Source organism: Stenella coeruleoalba, assembly GCF_951394435.1.
Source record: "Stenella coeruleoalba genome assembly, chromosome: 8".
In the NCBI taxonomy this organism is placed as follows: domain Eukaryota; kingdom Metazoa; phylum Chordata; class Mammalia; order Artiodactyla; family Delphinidae; genus Stenella; species Stenella coeruleoalba.
In genome coordinates, this window is record NC_137154.1 from 51,850,537 (window position 1) to 51,874,320 (window position 23,784).

Below are 23,784 nucleotides of genomic sequence, written 5' to 3' on the forward strand. Positions count from 1 at the left end.
CTCTTTCTAGTCCTCTAGCCAGCATCCTCTCCTGAGCCATTCATAGAGGAGTGAGGAGAGATTCATAGAGAGATAGTCTCTTCTGTTCTTTTCGGACAACATCAGTGGTTTAAAAACAAATCCTAGGGAATCTCCACTCTACCTTGCCCGCCCCCTCTGTTAAAGAGCCACACTGCATTTAATTCCTTTAAGAATTATTTACTGTGCACCTACAAGTCATTCATTTGGGGGGAAGATACTTATTGGTCGTTCTCTGTGCTAAGCACTGTGCTATGCATTGTAAATACAACATAGGAAACCAGACATAAGGCATCCAATGGGGCCCTAATGGACAAGTACAGGGTGCTATGGAAATACAGAGAAGGAGCATCTAGCCCATTCTTATGAAGGACAGGAAGGCTTCCCAGGATGCCCAAAAGACAACTGGAATCACACAGGTGGAAAGAGACCAAGGGAAGAGTGGTTCAAGCAGAGAGAAGAGTGTGTGGGGAGCCAGTGAGAGCACTGCCTGTTCATGGAGATGCAAGTTGTTTAGGGTGGCTAGGGTGTCAGTATAATGGGAACATGCTGCAGAGGGAGTGGCAGCAGCCAGGCCAAGGAGCTCTGTAATCATTTGAAAGCAAAAGTGACCCATTAGGGCTTCCCTGGTGGCGCAGTGGTTGAGAGTCCGCCTGCCCATGCAGGGGACGTGGGTTCGTGCCCCGGTCCGGGAAGATCCCACATGCCGCGGAGAGGCTGGGCCTGTGAGCCATGGCCGCTGAGCCTGCGCGTCTGGAGCCTGTGCTCTGCAACGGGAGAGGCCACAGCAGTGAGACGCCCGCATACCGCAAAAAGAAAAAAAAGGGACCCATTAAAGAGTTTAAGTGAGGGCTTGACTCAGTCAGATGTGACCCTTTGCAAATTGCTCTGGCTACAACGGGCCTAATATGGAGCCAGGCATTTCAAGGACAACATATGATCTCTGCTAGTTTACAGTCTAGCTGGGGGGACAGGATGCTAACCCATGAAACTGATCGTGATTCCAGACAACACGTAAATGGCAGAATAAATGAAAGTACCAAACAGGTGGAGACAAAAACTGAGTTCAGAGGAGGGAGGTTACTGTATGTTGCCCCAAAAAGTGCTCTGAAAAAATGTTCCTCCTGAAAGAGTCTATGAAAGTGGGCCAAAGTGGTCAGGGATAGGGGCCAAGAGAGGCATAGGGTTTCAGCTGAGTCTTCAAGGATGTGTAGGATGCAGATGGGGGAGGAGTGATGAGAGAGCAGAGAAATGCTTCTTTGAGAAACACACAGTGAAGAGGAGCAGAGAAATTCAACACAAGCCACTGAGGTGGCTGCCATCCCATGGGGCAGCCGCTACCACACACACCCCGGGCTTATTCCTGGGTGAGCCAAAGACCAGACAGGGATCAGCAACCCCAGCGAGACGCTTCTGGAGGAAGGGAGAGTGGCAAGATCTGTGCGTGCCAAACAGATGACCTGGCTACAAGGGATTAAATGAACATCTCCGAGTAGGCCGCCTGTCCTGTTACCACAGCAACAGAGTTGTCCTGAGGAAAAAGGAGCTGCGGCCAAACGCTCCCGCTGGCTCACTGAGAAGCCAAAGCTATTGAAAATACGTCGTTCCAATTCACCAGGGAGGGGAGCTTAATCGCTTCAAAAACCTTCTGTACAAAGATTCCAGATTTCTCTGAAGGGCTTTTAGATGAAATTATTATTGCTGTTTTTCTCCCTCCAATCCACGTCTGCTGTCAGAGACTTCCTCAAAATCTGCAGACCTGATCAGGGCACTCTCCTGTTTCAAACTGTCCCACAGCTCCCCGCCTGCCTTCGAGATAAAATCCAAACTCCCCAGCTTGGTACTTCCAGCGCTTCTAATTGTGTCTCACGTTGCAGCCTTATCTCCCATCACCTCGCACCCCCTCCCTTGCACACTTCAGCCCCCGAGCTTCCCCCCACTCTCTGGACACACCACACAGCAGGCCCGTGCACAGATTGTCTGTCTCCTTGGAATACCCTTTGCCACCTTTCACTCTGATGAATCTCAGGTCCGCAGAGAAGCCTTCTCTGTTTCTAACTCTCCCCCTTCCCCCATTTGCTCTTCACCTGACTGCCTTTCCCTGCCTTTCCCTCGGAGGAAGGTTCGCCTTTTTAGGCTGCCGTAGCACAACTCCCTCACACACCTCTATTACAGCACGTATCACAGTGCATTGTAAATATGTTTTCCCCGTTCTGCAGGAAGCTCCTAAATGGGAGCGAGCAATACTTAACCTCCTCGTAACAGCCCAAGCACCCGGTACAGCGTCTGGCACACAGCAGGTAAGTGACGGCCTGGCTGCCGGGGTGAATAGCACACCGTGAAGGCCACAATGTCTGCTTTGACACAGTAGTTCTGAGACCATCTTAATGTACCGTTTGTAAAGAGGCAACATGCTTACAGTGGTGAGGTCGACTGCATGATTTTTCTAAATATTTGCCACACTTCCTGACGGACTAAACTCCCCTCCGCATCAACATCAAGCTTGGTGCAGAGCCTTCTCCATGGGAGACTAAGATATACTCTCCCTGCTGACTGCAGTGTTAGCTGTACGCTGTGCCTTAGCCAAGGAAACGTGGATGGAAGAAATGCCTGGTGCTTCCAAGCAGAAGCTTTAAGAACCAGCTAGTAGTTTGCCATCTCTGCCTTTTTCCTCTCGCGTGAGACGGCAGTGTTCCAAAAAGAGGCTGCTCTGTTGGGCTGGGTCCCGGAGGAAGACAGCACGGGGTGGAGCTGCAGCCAGCCCAAGACAGACAGGCAATGGGAGGATGAAGCCGATCTCTACTGCTGTTGTAGACCTCTTCCATGTATATGGAATGACTGATACTGGGGGAGGAGGGTTCCTTTAATTTTTTTAGGTTAAATTTATATACGATGATGTGCACAGATCTCAGGAGTACCATTTGCTGAGTTTTGACAAAGGCATCCAGCCATGCACTCCACATCCCTAACGAGACATTGACAGCACATTTCCAATACCCCAGAAAATCCCCTTGTATCCTTTCTCAGCCAGTCCTCTCCCTCCAGAGGCAGCCACTACTGTGATTTTTTTCACCATTGATTAGTTTTATGGAATGGCTGGTATTTTGAACTCCTGAACAGATGAAGTATCTAGTTGTTCAGGCTGCCTATTCTCACACTTCTGAACACCAGTCATATAAAGAAACAAAGGGAAGTTCTTGGCAGGCCTTGGGGACACTCACCCACGGTTCTGCAAGGCCTCTAATTTTCTGAGCCTCAGTGTCACTGACAAAGTCATGGTAGAGAACAACATAGGGTTCCAGGTGGATGACCTCTTTCCGGACAGGCTGGAGCAGCAGGTAGGGACTGGAACTGGTCTCATAGGAGCAGTAGAGACTGGGGATCTGGTAGTGAGTAGGCTGAAAGGAAAGACTAGAATCAGCTTAAGAGAAGAAGGGTCTAGGAGCGGAAACCGATTTAGGGGAACTACAGCATGAAAAACCTGGAATGCAGGAGATTCAGAATTCGGTCACTGATGCTGTCCAAGTGAGCTTTATTTATTTATTTTTTAGTGCATCAGCCTTTCCCCTCACATCGTCCCAATTCTACCTTTTCTCCCTCTATCCGAGCCTGTTCCGTTTTTCATTCCCTGAGAAATCCTACCTGGGAACCCAGGGTCTGACATAACTCCTCATAGGTGTCCCTGGTCTGCAGGTGGGGTACGTTGGGCCTCTGGATGACAGCCTCAGCTACGGCCTGGTTAGGGCTTTCTGCCAAGAGCTTTTCGTATTTCAAGACATTCCTGGCCATCCTCTTATTATCTGGGCCTGGAAGAAATCGGATCAGGGTATAACACAGGTTAACAAACGGTGGTCCCAGAGAGTGCCGCCAAGGTTTCCTATAGCTTCACTGTCACACGTGACCAGCAACTGGCCACCTAAATAACTCTCTGTGTCCATGCACAGGAGGATGTAAGGCCCTCACTCCCAGGAGAGTACGTGGCAGTAAAAAAAAGACTGAGTAGGGCCTGGTAGATCTGAAGGAACACTCTTAGACCAAGGAATCATGAGGATGTGGCTGTAGGATGGTGTGATGGTCAGTTTTATGTAGAGGGAAGAAGCTTCAATATTTTATTCATTCATTCACCAACTCTCCAGTGAACATCTACTATGTACCAGACACTGTGCTAGAGGCTAACCTCCCAGAGTTGAGAGTCTAATAGAGAAAAGACACATTAACTACTTACAACACCACACAACAAGGAAGTGCTATGAAACAGAAGTTCAAAGAGCCAAAGCCTATAGCAGAGAGACCCGATCTATTCTTCCCTAGAGAACTGGCAGCTAATTTATTCCCAGCTCTACCAGATCCTTCAAAAAATCCCTAACTGGCCTAGACATAGCAGAGCAGTATGGGACAAAGGGGTTCTAGACGTTGGTTCTAGCCTAGGTTCCTACAAGGGTCTTGTGTCTTGTTTGTGCCCGCTTTGGCTGCAGATCCCCCATGGATTGGAGCTACCCACGGCCTGCTAGCCTCTGTGTGTGATTCTCAGTGCATGTCAGAAGGAGGTGCTGACTTGTTGTAAGGCTCACAAAGCAGCTTTCTCTGAGGAGCTCAATGTCCTTCTAACCACCACTGCCACCACCACCATTATTCTGGCAAAGGAGGGGACAGAAATTACCATCCTTTTTTAACCAGAGAATAAATGAAGTTTGGGGGAATGGAAATGATGAGCCCAAAATACCAACAAAAATATTGCAAAACCATTTATGGAACCAGGAATCTCAATTTGCTGTGTCCTACTTATCCACCTATAATAGTGCACAATTTGGGTTCTCTGGGAGAGGCAGAGATTTTAATAGATAAAGCACAAAGAAATAAAGAGGGGTTGGGTCATCAATTTGTACCACTAACTGTCTGCGTGTTTCCAGACCATACAGCTACTTCCTTATCCTACTGTTTGCCAAATTATCAGAAAGGAATAACATTACTAAATGGATTCATTAGAAAGTGACAGTGAAATCCTACATGAAATACTTCATAAATATTAAAACATAATAGTGATTATGTATCTTACTTTAGTATCTAACTATCTTATTAAAAGAAAACCTGGGAAGCCATCTACCACCAACATTTTAAGCAAAAATATTCAAGTAGAGCTAAGCTAGTAAATCTCCCTCCCAGTTTTACTCTGGTGAGGCGCTGCCTGAAGAGGGTTGAAGCTGAACTCTGTGGCCAACTGGGCAGGATGCTTGCATAGCAAAGTGAGCTCTGGTTTAAAGAGAAGAATTGCTATCTTTCTATGAGCAGCCAAAGTGAACATCCCTGCTGAGTCACTCTCCTTCTTGCACACACAGCTCTCATTGATTGCACTCGTTCCCAGGTCTGCTCCCGACACCTGGATCTTCAAATGTCCCTAAAGAAACTGGCTCCCAATCTCGGACTTGTTCTCCACTGAAGCAACACTAATATATATGACTGGATGGGGGTGGAGGAGGAAGGGGACAGGTTGATATCTTTTTCTTAGCTTTCTAACTAACTTAAAAACTCTTGATCAATATGTAAGATTTAATCAAAAATTAGAAATGTGCCTTGGATTATGAAATTAGAAAAATAAAAATAGACAGCTGTGTCTCATTTGCAAGGACTAAAGGCCAAGAGCAGGAGGGAGTTCCCAGTAAGTCAGACCTGTAGTTATCTTTTATCGTTACGTACTGTACAGAAGAAACTCTCGGGAGAGGCTGAGGGCACAGGAAATATTTCCCACCTATAAAAAAGAAAGAAAAGGAAAAGGAAGAGTTAACTGCACTAAGGATATCTCCTCTGATGAACCATTACATGGATTTTTAAGAAAACTATAAAATATTCTTACCAAGAGTAGCTAGTAAGACTCATTGAAATGAGCTGCCCACTAAAATGTAGAGGTTCTCTGTTCTAATTCAGGATTTGAGCCCTGATCCAAATCAGGTCTCCTCAGTTTCCTCATTTACAAATGACTTATTAACACCCTTACCAGGGAATGGAGAAAAATAAATGAAAATAAACTGTCTTAAAATGCCCTCAAGTCTTTCAAAGCATGCAAAACCATGTAATTGTAGGGTGTTGTTATTTTGGTATGTTTTATTATTAAAATTAATATGGAACTATAAAAACCCTACTAAAAATGTAATTTGCTCTCCAGGCTCAGTACTTCTGAGAGTCCACAAAGTTAGAGGAAGGCAAAGGAAGACCTAAACCTGAACCGTTCCCACTGCATAGTAATGACTCTCCCTGCAGCCATTCAACCTTGGGCTGCATGTGGTCAAAAGTAAACAGGGGATTTCCAGACAAACCTGGGGAACAGAACCCAGGCAGGGTGGGCTGTGATCCTGCTCTGAGTGCCATGGAATGATGATGAGCTGCTAGAACTGTATTTCCCTCTGATCATTTTATTTTTGCATGTGAAAAAATTCATTTTTAATGATAAAACTAACAATAAGAACATTATAAAACATGAGAAATAGGGGGAAAATGTTACACTGAAACCCAGGCATTTCAAGCACTTTGGATAATATATAGTGTTTACATACAATCATATTTCTTATACATTTTCATATCCTGATTGTTTCCCTCTACAGTGTAATCAGGAGTACTTTTTATATCTTTACATAGTCTTCACAGACAGCATTTTTTAATTATTATTTTTCATTGTGGTAAAAAACACAAACATAAATTTACCATCTTAACCATTTCTAAGTGTATAGTTTCAGTAGTATCAATATTAAATATATTCATGGGACTTCCCTGGTGGTGCAGTGGTTGGGAGTCCACCTGCCAATGCAGGGGACATGGGTTCGAGCCCCGGTCCGGGAGGATCCCGCATGCCACGGAGCAGCTAAGCCCGTGAGCCACAACTACTGAGCCTGTGCTCTGGACCCTGCGAGCCACAACTGCTGAGTCCGCGTGCCGCAACTACTGAAGCCTGCGCACTCTAGGGCCCGTGTTCCGCAGCGGGAGAGGCCATCGCAGTGAGAAGCCCGAGCACCACAATGAGTGGCCCCCACTCGCCACAACTAAATAAAGCCTGCACAGCACAAGGACTCAATGCAGCCATAAATAAATAAATATTAAGTAAATAAATAAATAAATAAATTCACATTGTTGTGCAACCAATCTCCAGAGTTTTTTCATCTTGCAAAATTGAAACTCTAATCATTAAAAAACAACTGCCAATTCTCCCCTCCCCTCAGCCCCTGGTAACCATCATTCTACTTTCTGTCTCTGTAAATTTGACTATTCTAGATACCTCATGTAAATGGAATCAAACAGTATTTGTCTTTTTGTGACTGGCTTATTTCACTTAGCATAATGTCCTCAAGGTTCATCTATGTTGTAGCATGTGTTAGAATTTCCTTCTTTTTAAAGACTCAGTATTATTCCATTGTATGTATACACTACATTTTGCTTATCCGTTCATCCGTTGATGGATACTTGGATAGCTTCCCACCTATTGGCTGTTGTGAACAGTGCTGCTATGAACATGGGTGTACAAGAAAGACACTTTTTTTTTTTTAATTTACCATCCTAACCATTTTTTTTTTTTTTTGCGGTACGCGGGCCTCTCACTGTTGTGGCCTCTCCCGTCGCGGAGCACAGGCTCCGGACGCGCAGGCTCAGCGGCCGGCCATGGCTCACAGGCCCAGCCGCTTCGCGGCATGTGGGATCTTCCCGGACCGGGGCACGAACCCGTGTCCCCTGCATCGGCAGGCAGACTCTCAACCAGTGCGCCACCAGGGAAGCCCCATTTTTTTATTTGGTTGCACCGGGTCTTAGCCTCGGCAGGTGGGCTCCTTAGTTGCAGCATGCAGGCTCCTTAGTTGCGGTATGCGATCTCTCAGTTGCAGCATGCATGTGGGATCCAGTTCCCTGACCAGGGATCGAGCCCAGGCCCCCCGCATTGGGAGCTCAAGTCCCAACCACTGCGCCACCAGGGAAGCCCCAAGACAGCATTTTTAATGGCTGCATTTTATTCCATTTAGAAGCTCCATCACAGACAATCTAACCATCTGCTATTGTTTGGGCATATAGATTGTTTCTAATTATTTAATATCATGAATTATTCTGTTCTGTACTTAACACAGGGATAGTTAAGTAATCTACTAATATCTTATAATGTCAGATATTAACTCAGGGTTATAGATTTTCAAACCCTTTTGAGATGAAGAGAACTAAAACACAATTTTACATAGTTTTGAAACTCAAGGGCTTTATCACAAGGTAAAATATTTTATCAAGAACAAAGTTAGAGTTACTTTTGATGTCCCAGTTAAATTCCTTTGGAAATGTGTACACTAAATAATGTTAAATGAAAAAAGAGAATATATACTGTGTATAATATAAAAATAGATTACGTTTATTGAGTGCATATGTGTCATAAATTGTGTTAAGGGCTTTACATGTATTAGCTCATTTAATCCTCATGACAACCCTTTGAGGTAAGCATTGAAGGGTAGCAGAATATGCCACCCTAAAATATACCTCTTTGGCATAAAGATTATTTTGAGCTAATTATTTTGAGAAACAACAGATACAGGAGAAGTTTTTCAAACCAGAGTAGAAGTTGCCCTTTTGTAAGGCATATTTACATTTATAAAGGAAATCTCCATTTGTGAGGGTGTCTCCCCCTGTGTACCTGGAAGAAAAGGATGACTCTACATCAGAGGAGAATCTCATCAATGGAGAAGGCACCCACTTAAATCTACATAACAATCTTACCCTTGCTTGCTATGCCTGGTCACCTCCCAGAACTGGCTCTCCCCACACCTTCTTTCTTTTGTCTTTAGCTGGATACTGTATTTAAGATGGAGGTTTAGATCCCCTCAGAGAGTTACTCAACCTCCCTCCCAGCCCCAATAGCTCCCATGTCTACAGGAGGTATACATGTTAGTTAACTTATGTTTATTGTTCCTTTTGTTAATCTGTCTTACATTACAGGGAGGTCTCAGACAAAAACTCAGAAGGTTATTCGGAAAATTATTTCCACACTCTTACAGCATCATCATTATCTCCCTTTAAAGATAAGAAAATTAAGGTCCAGGGAGGTTAAGTGCGTTGCCCAAGTTTTCACAGAATTTGAACATAGGTCTGCCTGACTTCAGAGCCTATGTTTAATTACTATACTCTACTGTCTCTCATTATTAGTAGTTACTGAAATGATTTTTCACTAAAATTTATCATGAAAAAGAAATAATAATAGTACTATATATAATATTATATATATTATACTTTTCATTGTATATATAGATATATAATTTTATATGATAATGTAAGGTCCATGGAGGGACATTTACCCCTAATTTACTAAGGGTAAAAAGGGGACCAGAAATTGTCCATAAGACGATGCCAATGTGTTCTATTACTGTGGGATTAAAAAAAAAAATGTACCATGAGAGCACAAAGAAGGAGAGTCTGAGGAGAATTAAGGAAGACTTCACAAAATAGATGACATTTGAGCTACGCCTAGTAAGATGAATAACATGTACCAAAGCACGATTGTGGAAAGGGAGAGTCTGCAAGTGAGAAGAGGAGAAATCTAAGTCGTCATCGGGGGAAAAAAACCAAAACAATTAGTCAGACACTGTATTTGAAACTCTGTCTTTCAGGGTGAGCTGCTTTAGTTTATCTTCTCTGAGTCTCCACATCAATTCTCCATTTTCTTCTTCTATTAAAATTCAATAACTTCTCACCATTTGTTGCATCGCAGGGATTCTGTTTCAGCTTTAGTATGTAGCAATTAAGCAGCAGAGTTAGGAAGAGCACCTTGGAAAGTTTTACAACAAAGAGCCACTTACTAGGAATTTGCATGAGAGGAACAGGTCTATTTGCTGCACTGCTGTTTTGGCAGCAACACATGGGTTTGGACCACGCACATCCTCCTCCCTTTTCTCAGGAAAAGGGATAAAGGAAAAGGAATGTATGGAGCAGAAATGGTTTATTAGTTTTGGAAACTCTAGGGAATTGGCTCTGTAGTGATTTTTCCAGCCTATTCTTGAAGACTGTACAACTCTGGTGGGAAATGGGATTAGCTACACAAAGGATGGCAGCTCCCACATGTAGGGAAACGAGCTTTCACGAGGGGCACAACAGGTTATAGATCAACAGTGCCAAAGAAAAACAACAGCTGGAGGAGGTACTGAGCTGATGCTCTGGACCAATGGCACCAGCCGTGTATCCAGACACTATTCATGTCACAGCTGGACTTGACTGCAGCCGGGGAGGCTAACAATCAAACTTCTTCCTTGACATTGGCAGTATCATGGCATAATATCTGGGATGAGTTATGAAATGTTGAGAGGGCAAAAGAGCGATCTGCATTGACTATGAAGCTATTAAACATTTGTGGATGCAGCTGCTGCTGCTACAGGTAAGAGACCGCCTCCTACATGGGAGACGATGACTTTAAAGTAGTCAGTACATTGGAAAGAATACTAACGAAGAATCAGACAGACTCGGGCTCTAATCCCAGCTCTGTGAACTCTGTGACAAGCTAGGAATTCTTTGGAGATTCAGTTTACTCACATGAGAAATAGGGAAATAACAAAACAACTGCCCTGCTTGACTCACATTTGGTCCTGTTGGGAAGACGAAATAAATTAAGAGACATGAAAGTGCTTAGAAAATTGTAAAGCAGATGTAAAGCATTACGCTTACTGTGATGAAAGCAGTGAGCCCCCTGCTAACTCCCCTACCTGGAAATAGGCGAAGGCCAAGTGATCCAAGGCATCCTCTAGACTTGCCTCATCCTCTGTCTTCCATTCTCCATAAGAGCCTCGGAAGAGACTGACAGCCTCCTCCAGCCATGGAATGGCATGGTAGTAATCTCCCATGTCATAGGCCACCTGCAGGGAGCATAAGTACCGTCACTAAAGCCTTAGTCCATGGGTAGAGAAAGGAAATGATACTGCAAAGAGTGGAGGGCCTTTGGAACCCAAGAAGGCAAGTTTTCTCTTTAATTCATTTAAATTAAATAGACTAAGCATCTATTATATACAAGACAATGTACTAGGCATGGAGAATATAAAGCATTCTTGCATTTAAAGAATTTATAATCTGGGGAGATGTGAGATATGAACTCAAGTAATTATAACACTGGGCAGAATGGCATGAATGCTTGAGAATCTCAGAAAGCTTCACGGAAGAAGTGCCATCTGAGATGAGCCTTCGTTGAAGAAGGAAAAGAATTTCCATGAGCAGAGATTGGAATGAAGGTCATTTTATGGTGAGGGAATGGTAGAAACAGAAACCAAAAGCAAGAATGTGTTCAAGCAGTATATCGTGGCTATAGTCTAAGGCGAAGAGAAGCAGGAAATAAACATAAAAAGGCAATAGGGGGGCTTCCCTGGTGGCGCAGTGGTTGAGAGTCCGCCTGCCGATGCAGGGGACACGGGTTCGTGCCCCGGTCTGGGAAGATCCCACATGCTGCGGAGCAGCTGGGCCCGTGAGCCATGGCCGCTGAGCCTGCGCATCCGGAGCCTGTGCTCCGCAATGGGAGAGGCCACAACAGTGAGAGGCCCGCGTACCGCAAAAAAAAAAAAAAGGCAATAGGGGCTAAGCTAATTAGAGTGTGACTGTCATGTTTTCAGGAAGATGCTGTTGGTAGCAATGTGAGGAATGGATTAAAAGCATTCATTTATTTATTCAATATTTACTGAGTATTTACAATGTACCTGGTGGTCCCTGCCTTTAAAGAGCTTACAATCAATCAAGGGGCACATAAGTAAACCAATAATTGTGACATAATGCATTAGACATCTTAATGAAGGTAGACATTGGGACGTTATGAGAGCTCAGTGGATCTGTCCTATATTAAATGTCTGAATGTGGGGAATACGGCAACACGCACTAGACATAGCTCCCGTCTCCTAATAGCTTACAGTTAACTAGAATACCAGAACTGCAGGCGGAATTTCCTGCAAGTTGATGCTGGAGACAGCAGGGAATTATAAAGTCACAGATTTGGAAGGCCTCTTTCTAATTCAGGTATAATTTCCAGCAGGCAGAAAAATAGGGCAGAACCTAGAGATACTGCAACTCTGCCGCCTAAACAGTTAAGTCCATTCCTATCCCCCATCTGCCATTAGCCTGCTGTGTTATCTGTCTGGTCCTTAAGTTTTCTATTTGTAAAAACGTTGAGTTGAAGAATAACAATAAAAAATGACTGAACTTTTCCTGTTAACAATTTATTTAATTAAGATTTCCATGAGGAACTTTAAGTCTCAGCAATACAGCAGATTGAGATAACTGGAATCCTTCCAACCACAAAGACTTAGAAATTTTGAATAAAATATAAAAAGCATTTAATTATATATTTTCAAGAAAGACTGGAGAATACCCAAGTACCAGAAGTAAAAAAGGAGTTGAAAATCCAAGTAATAAGCTTATGAGCAGATGCTGAAGCTGCCTAGGATGGGGTGGGGGTTGGTTCTAGTAACCTTGGTACTTAGTAACCTTAGGTTATAATACCCGCATGAGGACAGTATGTGAGCCTTCTGTAGACCTCCCAAACCTAGGAATTGGAATTAAGACACACTCATAAAACTGAAACCCATGAAAAACTACACTATAAGGGAAAGAGTAGACCAGAAAAAAATCTACCCACTGTCATAAGGAGACAAGAAAGTAGGTTTGTTTCTGTCTGGCCTCTATTCAGAGAAATAGATATGGAAACAACCTAAGTGTCCATCAATGGATGAATGAATAAAGAAAATGTGATCTATATAATTCAGCCATTAAAAAGAATGAAATCTTGCCATTTGTGACAACGTGGATGGACCTCGAGGGCATTATGCTAAGTGAAATAAGTCCGACAGAGAAAGACAAATACCATATGCTCTCACTTACATGTGGAAACAAAAACAGAAACAAAACCAAAAAAAAAATAAAAACCCCAATCCCATAAATAGAGGGAGCAGATTGGTTGCCAGAGGCCAGGGGTAGGGGGGAGGCGAAGTGGGTGAAAGGGGTCAAAAGTTATAAACTTCCAGTTATAAAATAAATAAGTCATGGGGATGTAATGTAAAGGGGAAAAAAAATAAGTATCTAAAGCTAGTGATACCACCAGAGTACCTGGAAGAAGAAAACGCAAAACACTATGAAGGGATATTCCTACAACTCTGGGCAGAAAAAGGCTCTTAGGGGGGAAAAAGTCCTGCTAAAAATAAGCTCACAATCAAAAATGATAAACTATATCAGGAAACAACTGACAATGAACAAGAGTCAACAACACAACAGGAGGGTAGTAAAACTAGACAATTAAGAATTTCAGAAAATAGAAAGATTGATCTGCTTTAAAATAATCCATGGAGGAGGGTACAGATGAAACAGATTTGTCTACATGTTAGTAATTATCAAAGTTTATTCTTCGACCCAGCAATACCACTCCCAAGTATTTAACCAAGAGAAATGAAAACAAATGTCCACAGAAACACGTACATAAGAATGTTAATAGCAGCTCTATTCTAGCTGATGCTGGAAACAAATCAAGTATCCATCAACATGAGATTGGATAAACAGTTTGTGGTATATTCAAACAATGGAATACTAGTCAGCAATAGAAAGGAATGAACTACTGATAAATGCCACAACATGTATGAATTTCACAGATACAACATGCTGAGTGACTCAAGAGCACTTACTGTATGGTTTAGGACAGTGGTCACCTGGTACCTGGGCAAGGTTGGAGTAGAAAGGGTGGGAGTGGTGAGAAGGAAAAGGAAGTAGGGCTGTATTTAGCTATCTGTAAATTCTTTTTAGAAAATCTGAAAAAAAAATCTGAAACAAATATAGCAAAATTTGAACATATATTTCATCTCAATTATAGATATAATTGCTTCTTATTTTATGTGTACTTTTCTTATATTTGAAATGTTTTATCTTTCAAAATAAGTAAATAAATACAGAAATAAGGATTGCCAGTGAGACTTTTAGGAAGCGACTTACTGAATTTTCAACATATGGTTTTAGTCTCAGAAAAACCTCACTAAGGAAGCATATATTGGTACCATACATGGAGCTGTTTTAACTGGCTTCAATTTAAATTAGCCATGAACAGGATGATTCAGCTCTGATTCTATTCAGGATTTCAGAAAAGGAAAAATGGCATACAGAGAGGCTTAGGGCAACCCTCTCCACATTAATTTGGAAGACTGATTCTCAAAACTTGGATTCAGGACACATGAGGCCCCCTCTTATATCGGCTAATGAATACTGCAGGGGCTGGGAAAAATTCACTTTCCTGCAATATGCATCTTTAAAATTAAAAAGGATTTACTCCATTACTTCTTGGGCAAAGGCTAACAAAGAATATATTGTAAAATAACCTCAAGAGTGTTTAAAACTTGTGATCAAAGATCAGTTAAATATCTCATAAGGAAAGTTCTTGAAGTCTGTTTTCTCAAGCAATGTTAAAACGATGATGTTTTTCTCCTTTGGCCGCAGCACGCGGCTTGCAGGGTCTTAGTTCCCCGACCAGGGATCGAAACTGTGACCCCTGCAGTGGAAGTGCAGAGTCCTAACCACTGGACCACCAGGGAATTCCCAAATGGCCTGTGTTTTGGCACTACTTTAATTTAGTATTTATAAATGCCTAGGAAATGTTGCAAGGGATTTCACAAAGTCTCAGGAGGCTGAGTTTCCGTGATCAACCTTCACATCACCATTTCCTTTCCTCTCCCCCACTCTTTGACCCTGCTTCTCCTTTCCACCTGGCTGTTCATCTACTGGCGGGGTGCTCTACTTAGGGTGACCATAGGGCCATTTTTCCCAGGACAGTCCCATTTTATGTCTGTCATCCTGGCTAATAACACCTCCTTCACTCTCAAGAGTGTCCTAAGTATGTGATTTCCTTATCATGGAAAGAGCATGGGATTCAGAGTTAAAAGATGCAGGTTCAAATTTTAGTTCTGCTACTTAAAACTGTGTAACCTTAGGCAAGTTATTTACCCTCTCTGAACCTCAGTTTCTTCATCTGAAAATGGGGAATAATACCAAATTTCCAAGTTTGCTGTCAGGATTAGAAATATGTAAAAGGAATCGGGATATAGTGATTTCATCCCCCAGAAAGAGAGCTGAGCAATTTGCCCTCTCTCTGAATATCATTACCTTGCCAACTTGGAAGCAGTCATCCCCCGTGAGGGAAAAAAGCCGTCTGGGACTGTACAGGTCAGTGACAGCACAGCCGGTGACTCTCTGGAAGACGCCTCGGGCAAGTCCCTTCACACTGAGCATGTACACGTCCTGCAGCCGCATCAGGGCCCTTGCTGCTCCCTCAAGGTCCTCAAAGGCTGGCAGGTCCTGTTCCACCTTCTCATAACCATCCTTCAGAGCTGTAAAGGTCATGAAAGCATCAATCTACCACTCAAAAAACAGGCGGTGAGCATTTAATACAGCAAGGCATCATCACCTTAATCACCATAATCATCAGGCTCATAATATTACATGAGCAAAGATAATGTTTTATCTGCTTCTGTTCCCAGGGTAACAAAATCTTCTGAATGAGGAACAGACACTCTAGAGTAAAAACTAAGCACCTTTATCATGTCGTTCCATTCTACCTGTCTCCAGGAGTCTTGCCTTTTGGGGGACAAACTCTTCTTCCTCTTAACTTCCCCAAAGTCAACAAACTTCTTCAAGTACAAAGTACAGTAAATTAGGAAAGTGATCTTACTACAGATCACACTGTAGTGGCAACTTAATAAAATAGAAATTATTAGAAGACATCACTTTTAGGGACTTCCTTGGCGGTCCAGTGGTTAAGACTTTGCCTTCCAAAGCAGGGGGTGTGGGTTCGATCCCTGGTCGGGGAGCTAAGATCCCACATGCCTCGCAGCCAAAAAACCAAAACATAAAATGGAAGCAATATTGTAACAAATTCAATAAAGACTTTAAAAATGGTCAACATCAAAAAAAAATCTAAAAAAAAAGACATCACTTTTACATGTATGTAAATGGGATGATATAACCTATAGTTCCTCACAGGATTGGAGTGAAGATCAAATGAGATAATGGATATGAAAGTGCTTTCTAGGACTTCCCTGGTGGTCCAGTGGTTAAGACCCCATGCTTCCACTGCAGGGGGCGCAGGTTCAATCTCTGGTCAGGGAAGTTCCTCATGCTGCGTGGTGCAGCCAAAAAAAAAAAAAAAAAAAAAAACTAAACTAAAAACTTACTGAAAAAAAAAAAGAAAAAAGTGCTTTCTAATTATAATTATATAAACATATTAACAAAGGGACCTAGTTCTTTGTAATAGTTACAGCTAAGGAGATCAAGTAATACCTACCCACTTCATTATCCTTCATCACATCCCTTCAGAACCTCTCTCCTTTCCACTAAGTCAGGAGATAGAATCTTCTCTCACCCTCCAGCCCTCCTCCTCATTACCTCGGATGTTCTCACTGGCCTCCAGACTATGTACCACATTCTTCCAGTCGGACTGTAGGCGTTTGATGAGAGTAAATGCAAGCAGAGGGTTAGACACAGGGGTTGCTGAATCTTCATGCAAAGATAGCACCTTGTCATAGAATCTGAAAGAGAGGAGTAGAATGATCTCACCTACTGATACAACCACTCTACCGAGTGAAGGCTGGCATGGTGTATGCACATTTAGAGTCATTAAAAATGAAATGCTGAACCCCTTGAGACTCATGTAATATTCTAAGCAATAAGCACAAAGAATATGAAAACTACCAACACAACAAAAGTAGGTCCATTCATTTGTTCATTCAGCGAGTCAGTCTCCACTCGTCAAGTTTTGTACGTCAGCTGTCATGCTAGATGCTCGAGACCCAAAGGCAAGAGACAGTGGAGCTCTCAAGGAGGTCACAAATAAGAAAATCCTTTTTTCTCTTATCACTCTATAATCAAAACTTAGAGTCTGGTAGAAGCTCAAACACATTGTTGAATTAATTATGAAAACCGTGCTATGTGCTATGAGAGAAGAGAGCATATAATGCTGTAAAATGCTCTGGCGATTTGTAGGTAGGGCGCCTAACCCAGGTGGGAGTTAGAAGGTGTAAGGGAAGACTTTCCAGAGGATATGGCACCTGATCTGTGTTCCGAAGGATTAGTTAAAATATCAATAGCTACTATTTTAATCCCCGCAGCGATGCTTAGAATAGATTTTATCATGCACTTTTTACAGGAGGGGAGACTGCAACAAGGCTACGCTGTTGGTAAACAGCAAAGCCAGGAATGAACCCAAGCCTGCCTGACTCTGAAGCTGGGGTTCTTGGCTGATTTTACCACACTGTTTCCCATGGAGCTAGAGCAAAGAAGGGAGGAGAGTAGTTTTTTTGAGCCAACAGGGACCAATGTGTCCAAAGGCACAGAGGCTTGACATATATTTGATCATTCAGTAAGTCATTTGCTAGATGTCAGTCTCCAGGCTGGAAGCTGAGGATAAACAGGCAAGACAGGGTCCAATGATCAAGGATTTTTTTTTTTTTTTTAATAAGGAGGAGGGGGAAAGGATGGTGAAAGGGAAGGGGAGGGGAAGAGGAGGGAAAGGGTGAGGGAGAGGAAGAAGGAGAAGAGAAGGAGAATTTATCTATTATTACTATTTTTTAATTTATTTTTGGCTGTGTTGGTCTTCGTTGCTGCGCGCAGGCTTTCTCTAGTTGCGGCGATCGGGAGCTACTCTTCATTGTGGTGCGCGGGCTTCTCATTGCAGTGGCTTCTCTTGTTGCAGAGCACGGCTCTAGGCTCTCAGGCTTCAGTAGTTGTGGCACACAGGCTCAGTAGTTGTGGCGCACGGGCTCTAGAGCGCAGGCTCAGTAGTTGTGGTACACGGGCTTAGTTGCTCCACAGCATGTGGGATCTTCCTGGACCAGGGATTGAACCCGTATCCCCTGCACTGGCAGGCGGATTCTTAACCACTGTGCTACCAGGGAAGTCCGATCAAGGGTTTCATGGACAAGAAAATAGCTGATTTCTCATCATTCTTTTCCTAAGTTCAATATATATTTCTATGAAAGAATAAATGAAATACATTCTTCTAGGAGCTAGGAACAAAATTTTGAATAAGACAATAACCTTGATCTTAAAGACTTGCAGCCTTTGAGATCACAAATAATTACATTACAGGTGCAACACCAGATTTAAGAACAAGGCTTAGTGGAGAGTACACAGTGGGGGTGATTAACTTGGCCAGAGCAGGTGAGAGAAGGTTTCACAGAGGAGATAATAAACTGGCTTGATGGGTAAATGCAAATAATGAGGAAGGGAGAAGGAGGCCTCCTTCCAAGGCAGGCAGAGACAGTTCAACATATGCAAAGGTACAGAGAGAAACAGGGAAATTACAAGCCGTTTAGTACTGCTGGAACACGGGGTATATTGGGAGAATGGGGAAACTAGACTGGAGAAGTGAGGAGCGCCTCATAGACCTTGCTGAGAAATTTGATTTTTACCCTGTGTGCAATTAGGAGCAGCAAAAGGTTTTAAGTGAGAGTGGAACGCACTATGATACGTTACATATATAAATCTGTGAGAGGGTGGGGAGGAGGGGTTAGAAGTGGAAGTGACCAGAGGCAGAAAGGCCAAAACAGTGACAGTGGGAGCAGAGAATGGGATGGTTTCAGGAGAGATATTTAGGAAGCAGATCATACAGAAACTGGTGATGGTTGTAATGGGGAATGAACAGGTGGGTTATCCAGCATGCTTCCAACCTTTCTGGTTTGCCAACATTTGCAGAAAATGGCCAGAAATGTTGGGGCCAGAAGTGATCATCTTTCTCATTAATTTCTCTCCTCCTCGATGTCCTACAAGAGTGTTCATACAAGCAAAAGATGCTGTTTCCTTTCCTGGCATACTATGGTTATTCCATTGCTAACCCTCTAACAGGATTTATATTGTTGAAAGTTATTAGTTATAGTAAGGCAGACTTAAGAGTTCTAGTCCTGCCCTCTAAGACTTTTTTCCCTTTGTTTTAAAATTATTAATTTTGAAAACAATACAATAACAACAATGGAAGTAAAAGAAAAAAGTGTGGGGACTTCCCTGGTGGTGCAGTGGTTAAGAATCCACCTGCCAATGCAGGGGACACGGGTCGAGCCCTGGTCAGGAAGTTCCCACATGCCGTGGAGCAACGAAGCCCGTGCGCCACAACTACTGAAGCCCACGTGCCTAGAGCCTGTGCTCCGCAACAAGAGAAGCCACCGCAATGAGAAGCCCACGCACCTCAACGAAGAGTAGCCCCTGCTCGCCACAACTAGAGAAAGCCCGCGTGCAGCAACGAAGACCCAATGCAGCCAAAAATAAATAAATAAAAGAAAAGAAAAGAAAAGAATCCGCCTGCCAATGCAGGTGACACGGATTCAAGCCCTGGTCTGGGAAGATCCCACATGCCACGGAGCAACTAAGCCCATGCACTACAACTACTGAGCCTGTGCTCGAGAGCCCGCGAGCCACAACTACTGAGCCCACATGCAGCAACTACTGAAGCCCGCATGCCTAAAACCCGTGCTCCGCAACAAGAGAAGCCACCACAATGAGAAGCCCACGCACTGCAACAAAGAGTAGCCCCCGCTGGCTGCAACTAGAGAAAGCCCGCGCGCAGCAATGAAGACCCAACGCAGCCAAAAATAAATAAATATTTTTAAGAAAAGGAAGTGTGAACAAAGTGAAAAGGATATGGATTTATATGAATGTATGCAAGAGCACGTGAGAACAGAAGAGTCCTTTGGCCAGAGTGGAGGACTTCAGTGAGTGGAAAGGGATGGAAGTGACGAATGGAGGGAGTGGCAGGGTGGTGGTGGATTTCAATCCCGTGAAACAGTCAGAACTAAGGATTTCTCAAGGGGGCCTCAACTATAAACAGAGCCTGAAACAGAATACTTGCTTCGGGTAGAGGTGCTTCTAGCGAGCCAAACGTTCAATTCAAGCATAAACTAAGGAAAAAGGATCTGCACCTGGGTGCCCCAGGGAGGAAATAGGAAGACTGTCTAGTCCCAGGACGTCTCTGATCCCCAAGACAGGGGTATCTGAGAGCAGCTACTCTAGGGTTTTGAAACTAAACCAGCCTCCAGGGTGTGGGATTTTTTTTTTTTACTACCCATTATTTCCTGCTTCAGCTCCATATGGAACTACTTAGTGAAAGATATTCCACTGCTAGACAAAAACACTCACAAGCAGAGACTTGGGCTTGAGTTCAGCCTGAAGGGTAAGTGTCCAGGGACAACTGAGGCTGAGTGGGCAGGGATTTTATAAGACAGTTGAATGAGGAGGAGCTGGAAGGAGACCTGAGAGGTATCCTGACCCAGCCTCCAACTACCCCTCAGTTTCCTCCTCTATAAAATGGCAGAACTGGTCTAGTCTAGAATAACTCTATGAATCCTTTCGGCACAACCATTCTATTATTTCTTTCCATCACCTTTTCCACAACTGAATAAAGATTCCTCATCTGGTGCTTGAGAACTAATGTATAACAGGCATCAGAGGAAACTGAGGCACAAAGAGAAAGCAAGACAGAGAGGTGAAGATCTGTTCCAAGCCACCCATCAGATCAAAAGCAACATCTCCTTGTTCTCTTCACATCCCACTTTGTATTATGGTGTCAATTTATTTAGGGCAGGGGTTTGATCTCTACTGCAGCACATAATTCAATTCAGTGTTCAGGTATGTCATCTTTCTGTCACACAAAGAAAAAAAGACCTATCAACTGCTATCTGAGGCTGGTTTGGAATCTAAACGTTGGCCTTATGCTCAGCCTCTGAGCCAATAGCTGGTTTTCAGAGACCGAGTTACTGGATGCTGAATTCAAACCTCAGGGTTTCCTAAACGGAATTTTGCTTTAACAAATGCTGAGAATGGAAAATCAGATCCTTTCCTTCAAGAATCTGCACATAAAATTTGCAACCCAATCCCTGCATTAAACATAGCCTGGACAGGTTACCCAACCACAATACGTGGGCTATTTTAATTCAATATGTTTCTCCTTTGGAATTCAGAAATGGCTTTGTCTCGGTTCTTCTGAGATATTCTGAATGCTTAATTCCTAGCACAGAAATAACTGCTGCTGATACTACTTTTTAAATCTTGGTGGTTTTTTTAAACTGCAACAACAAAAAAAGGTACGGGTTAGCTAAATATTATATAACTAGTATTCGTAATACTATACTAGTATACAACTGTATATGTTATTGGGCTGGCCAAAAAGTTCGTTCAAGTTTTTGGAAGATGTTACAGAAAAACCCGAACGAACGTTTTGGCCAACCCAATATAACTAGTATAATTTTTATTCATTAACTTGGGGTAGGGAGTAGTAGTTTCAACACCAAAAATATTTAATTTCTAAATTTAGAAATTCAAAGAAGAAGTGATCAACACTGCAAGCTCTCTCTTCTGAACCTGTTCCCCAAGACGCCCGGCATCAGGATTCTGACACCCATCTCCACCTAAGCCACTCAAATAAAGAGATTAGTGGTATGAGAACAAGCACATGAGTAGCAGGGAGCAGGATGGCATCTTGAATCAAAGAGAAGAGTCTGTTCTACTTCCACCAGTGAACAAAATTACATCATTTTGCTCTGTAAGCATGGGCCCACAGAACACTAGGCAACTATGCTACTCCAAAAAGTGACAAGAATTATTGAAATTATCATCGTTTACTGTTATAATTAATACACATTTACGTATACTCCACGTGTGTGTATCATCATGCTATTTCAAACTAACAGTAAATTTAAACATGCATACAACCACTTATAAGCAAACTGCATACTTAAGACCACGTACCAAATTACATCATCATTCAGTCACCATTAAGTAACAAACGAGATCTCTCACATACACTTCCTCGCACAAACTGATTCTCTTCTACATGGGTTCTCCCACACAGCCATAGTGGCCCTCACACCTTCTTCCCATATGGCCTGGAAACAGTGTTACTACCGCATACACTCACTCACAGTTTTATCAGCGGCACATTGTGAGATAGTCCTCTGTGGTCTCAGCGTCACAAGACATAAATACAGTATCAATATATTCGGATAACTATGTGGTTACACCTCTGCTTCTCATATTGTGAGCTTCTCAGTGTCCCAGGAGAAGGTGCACAGCACATATTCATAGACATGGTATCATATCCAATCATTCATCTTTCATCGTTTGACACTGCAGAGTCAATACATGATGACAGTGCCTCAGTGTTCCAAGTCTTACAGTAGTTTGTTGACTGTATAGCAAAACAACATTGGCTGAGCATCTGCCGGTGTGTGCTACACTCAGCATCCCCTAGCATCAACTATGGTTTTGCCCAGTGTTTTCTTGGTGTCAAATACTTTCATATTCATATAACATCTCAGTTATAGTATTTAGAGCCGTTATGTGTGTAAAGAGAAGGGAGAGCAGAAAGCAAGGGGAAGGATGGACGTCTCAGATTAACAATCATGATGTTACAGACTCCGAGCTCCTAGAGAGCAGGGTTTGGTCTTGTTCACCATTCTCTTCCTAGTGCCTGGAACAGTGCTTGGCTCATGGTAAGCACTCAAACATACGTCTTGAATAAACTGATGAACACAAAGCATTATTCATACAGTGACCTGGACAATTACTCGACATCCTTCACATGCAGACTATGATATCCATAGTGTCATGCCTACCCAGTTTCAGTGACACGTAAATCTCATACATGGTCACAGAATGTCACCCCATACTAAACATCTGTTCCCTGGGTCACACGGTCAACACACGTGTGGCTACAGTGTCACTCTTCTCTCCATTTCACTCTTGCAATGTCGTTGTGTCTCTGTGACACAGAGCCTGGGGGCCCACACAGCTTAACCCCAGCACCTTGGGCGGCCCTACTCCTCCTTGGAGTCGCTGCTCCACACTTTTCCACAGTGTATCAACTTGGCGGTGTGATGTTGGATTGGGGTGCCACTGTGTGTGTGTGAGGGACAGAGTCAAAGGTCCTACACAGTGTGACACAGTGTCTTGAGGTCCCACACAGGATGACGGTGTATCTGGGGAGTCACACTGGGCCACCATAGTATCGCAGTCTCACGGTGAGACACCGCGTGTGAGGTCCCGGCAGGGTGACGATGAACCTAAGAGTTACCCCTCCCCCCCCCACCCCCCCGCCGTGGCACAGTGTCTTGGCCTCGTCCTCTGACTCGGTCTCCCCTACTCAGACCCCACCCTCGTGCCCTCACCTGGTCAGATCCCGCAGCCGCGCCTCCTCCCCGCGCAGGTAGCGCCGCAGCAGTCCCAGCAGCCGGCGCTCGGGCGCCAGGGCGCGCGCCACACTGGTCAGCGCCGAGAACGTGTCCCCGCGCGTCGCGACCCCGGCCAGGTCCCCTGCCTGGAGCGCCAGCACCGCCAGCAGCGCTGCCAGCCGCGCAGCGGGGCCCATCGCCGGCGCTGGCGCGCGTCCTCTCGGGCCTTTCAGCCCGGCCCTGCGCCCGACGCTCCACCCCGGCCCGCCCCCGGCTCCTCCTCGCTCTGACCCCTCCCCTCGCTCTCCACCTCCCACCTTCTTGCCCCCTAGCTCCCTAGACTGCATGTGGACTAAATCACAGCCCTGGGGAAACATTTCCACTGTGTCTATTTCACACTTGGGGAAATTGAGGCAGCGGGTGTGGTGAGGCATGAATTCACCAGCCTATGGCTGTACAACGCCATCCCAAAATATTCACCCCTCTGGATCAAGGGGTGGAAATGCAGAAACATCACCGGATTCTGATGGAGAAATCGGGAGAGTAAATGACATGGTATGCTAACAGCGGTGCGGGTAAAGAGCTGTGACAGACCAGAGGG

The 23,784-nt window shown here is 43.9% G+C and overlaps 1 protein-coding gene across 2 annotated transcripts in view; it reads right to left on the reverse strand.

Moving 5' to 3' along the window:
* Positions 1-23,380, reverse strand: part of P4HA3 (prolyl 4-hydroxylase subunit alpha 3) — a gene marked incomplete at its 5' end in the record, with an annotated part of 38,082 nt that extends 14,702 nt beyond the window's left edge. The window contains 7 exons of one of the 2 annotated variants that reach the window (XM_079928276.1): positions 3,240-3,416; positions 3,661-3,824; positions 5,713-5,764; positions 10,725-10,874; positions 15,136-15,359; positions 16,414-16,556; positions 23,181-23,380. In XM_079928276.1, coding sequence (XP_079784402.1) covers positions 3,240-3,416; positions 3,661-3,824; positions 5,713-5,764; positions 10,725-10,874; positions 15,136-15,359; positions 16,414-16,556; positions 23,181-23,380 — 1,110 coding nt within the window. Of the gene's footprint in view, positions 1-3,239; positions 3,417-3,660; positions 3,825-5,712; positions 5,765-10,724; positions 10,875-15,135; positions 15,360-16,413; positions 16,730-23,180 lie in introns of those variants that run through there. The other variant, XM_079928277.1, reaches the window with a different exon arrangement.
* Positions 23,381-23,784: the final 404 nt, after the last annotated feature.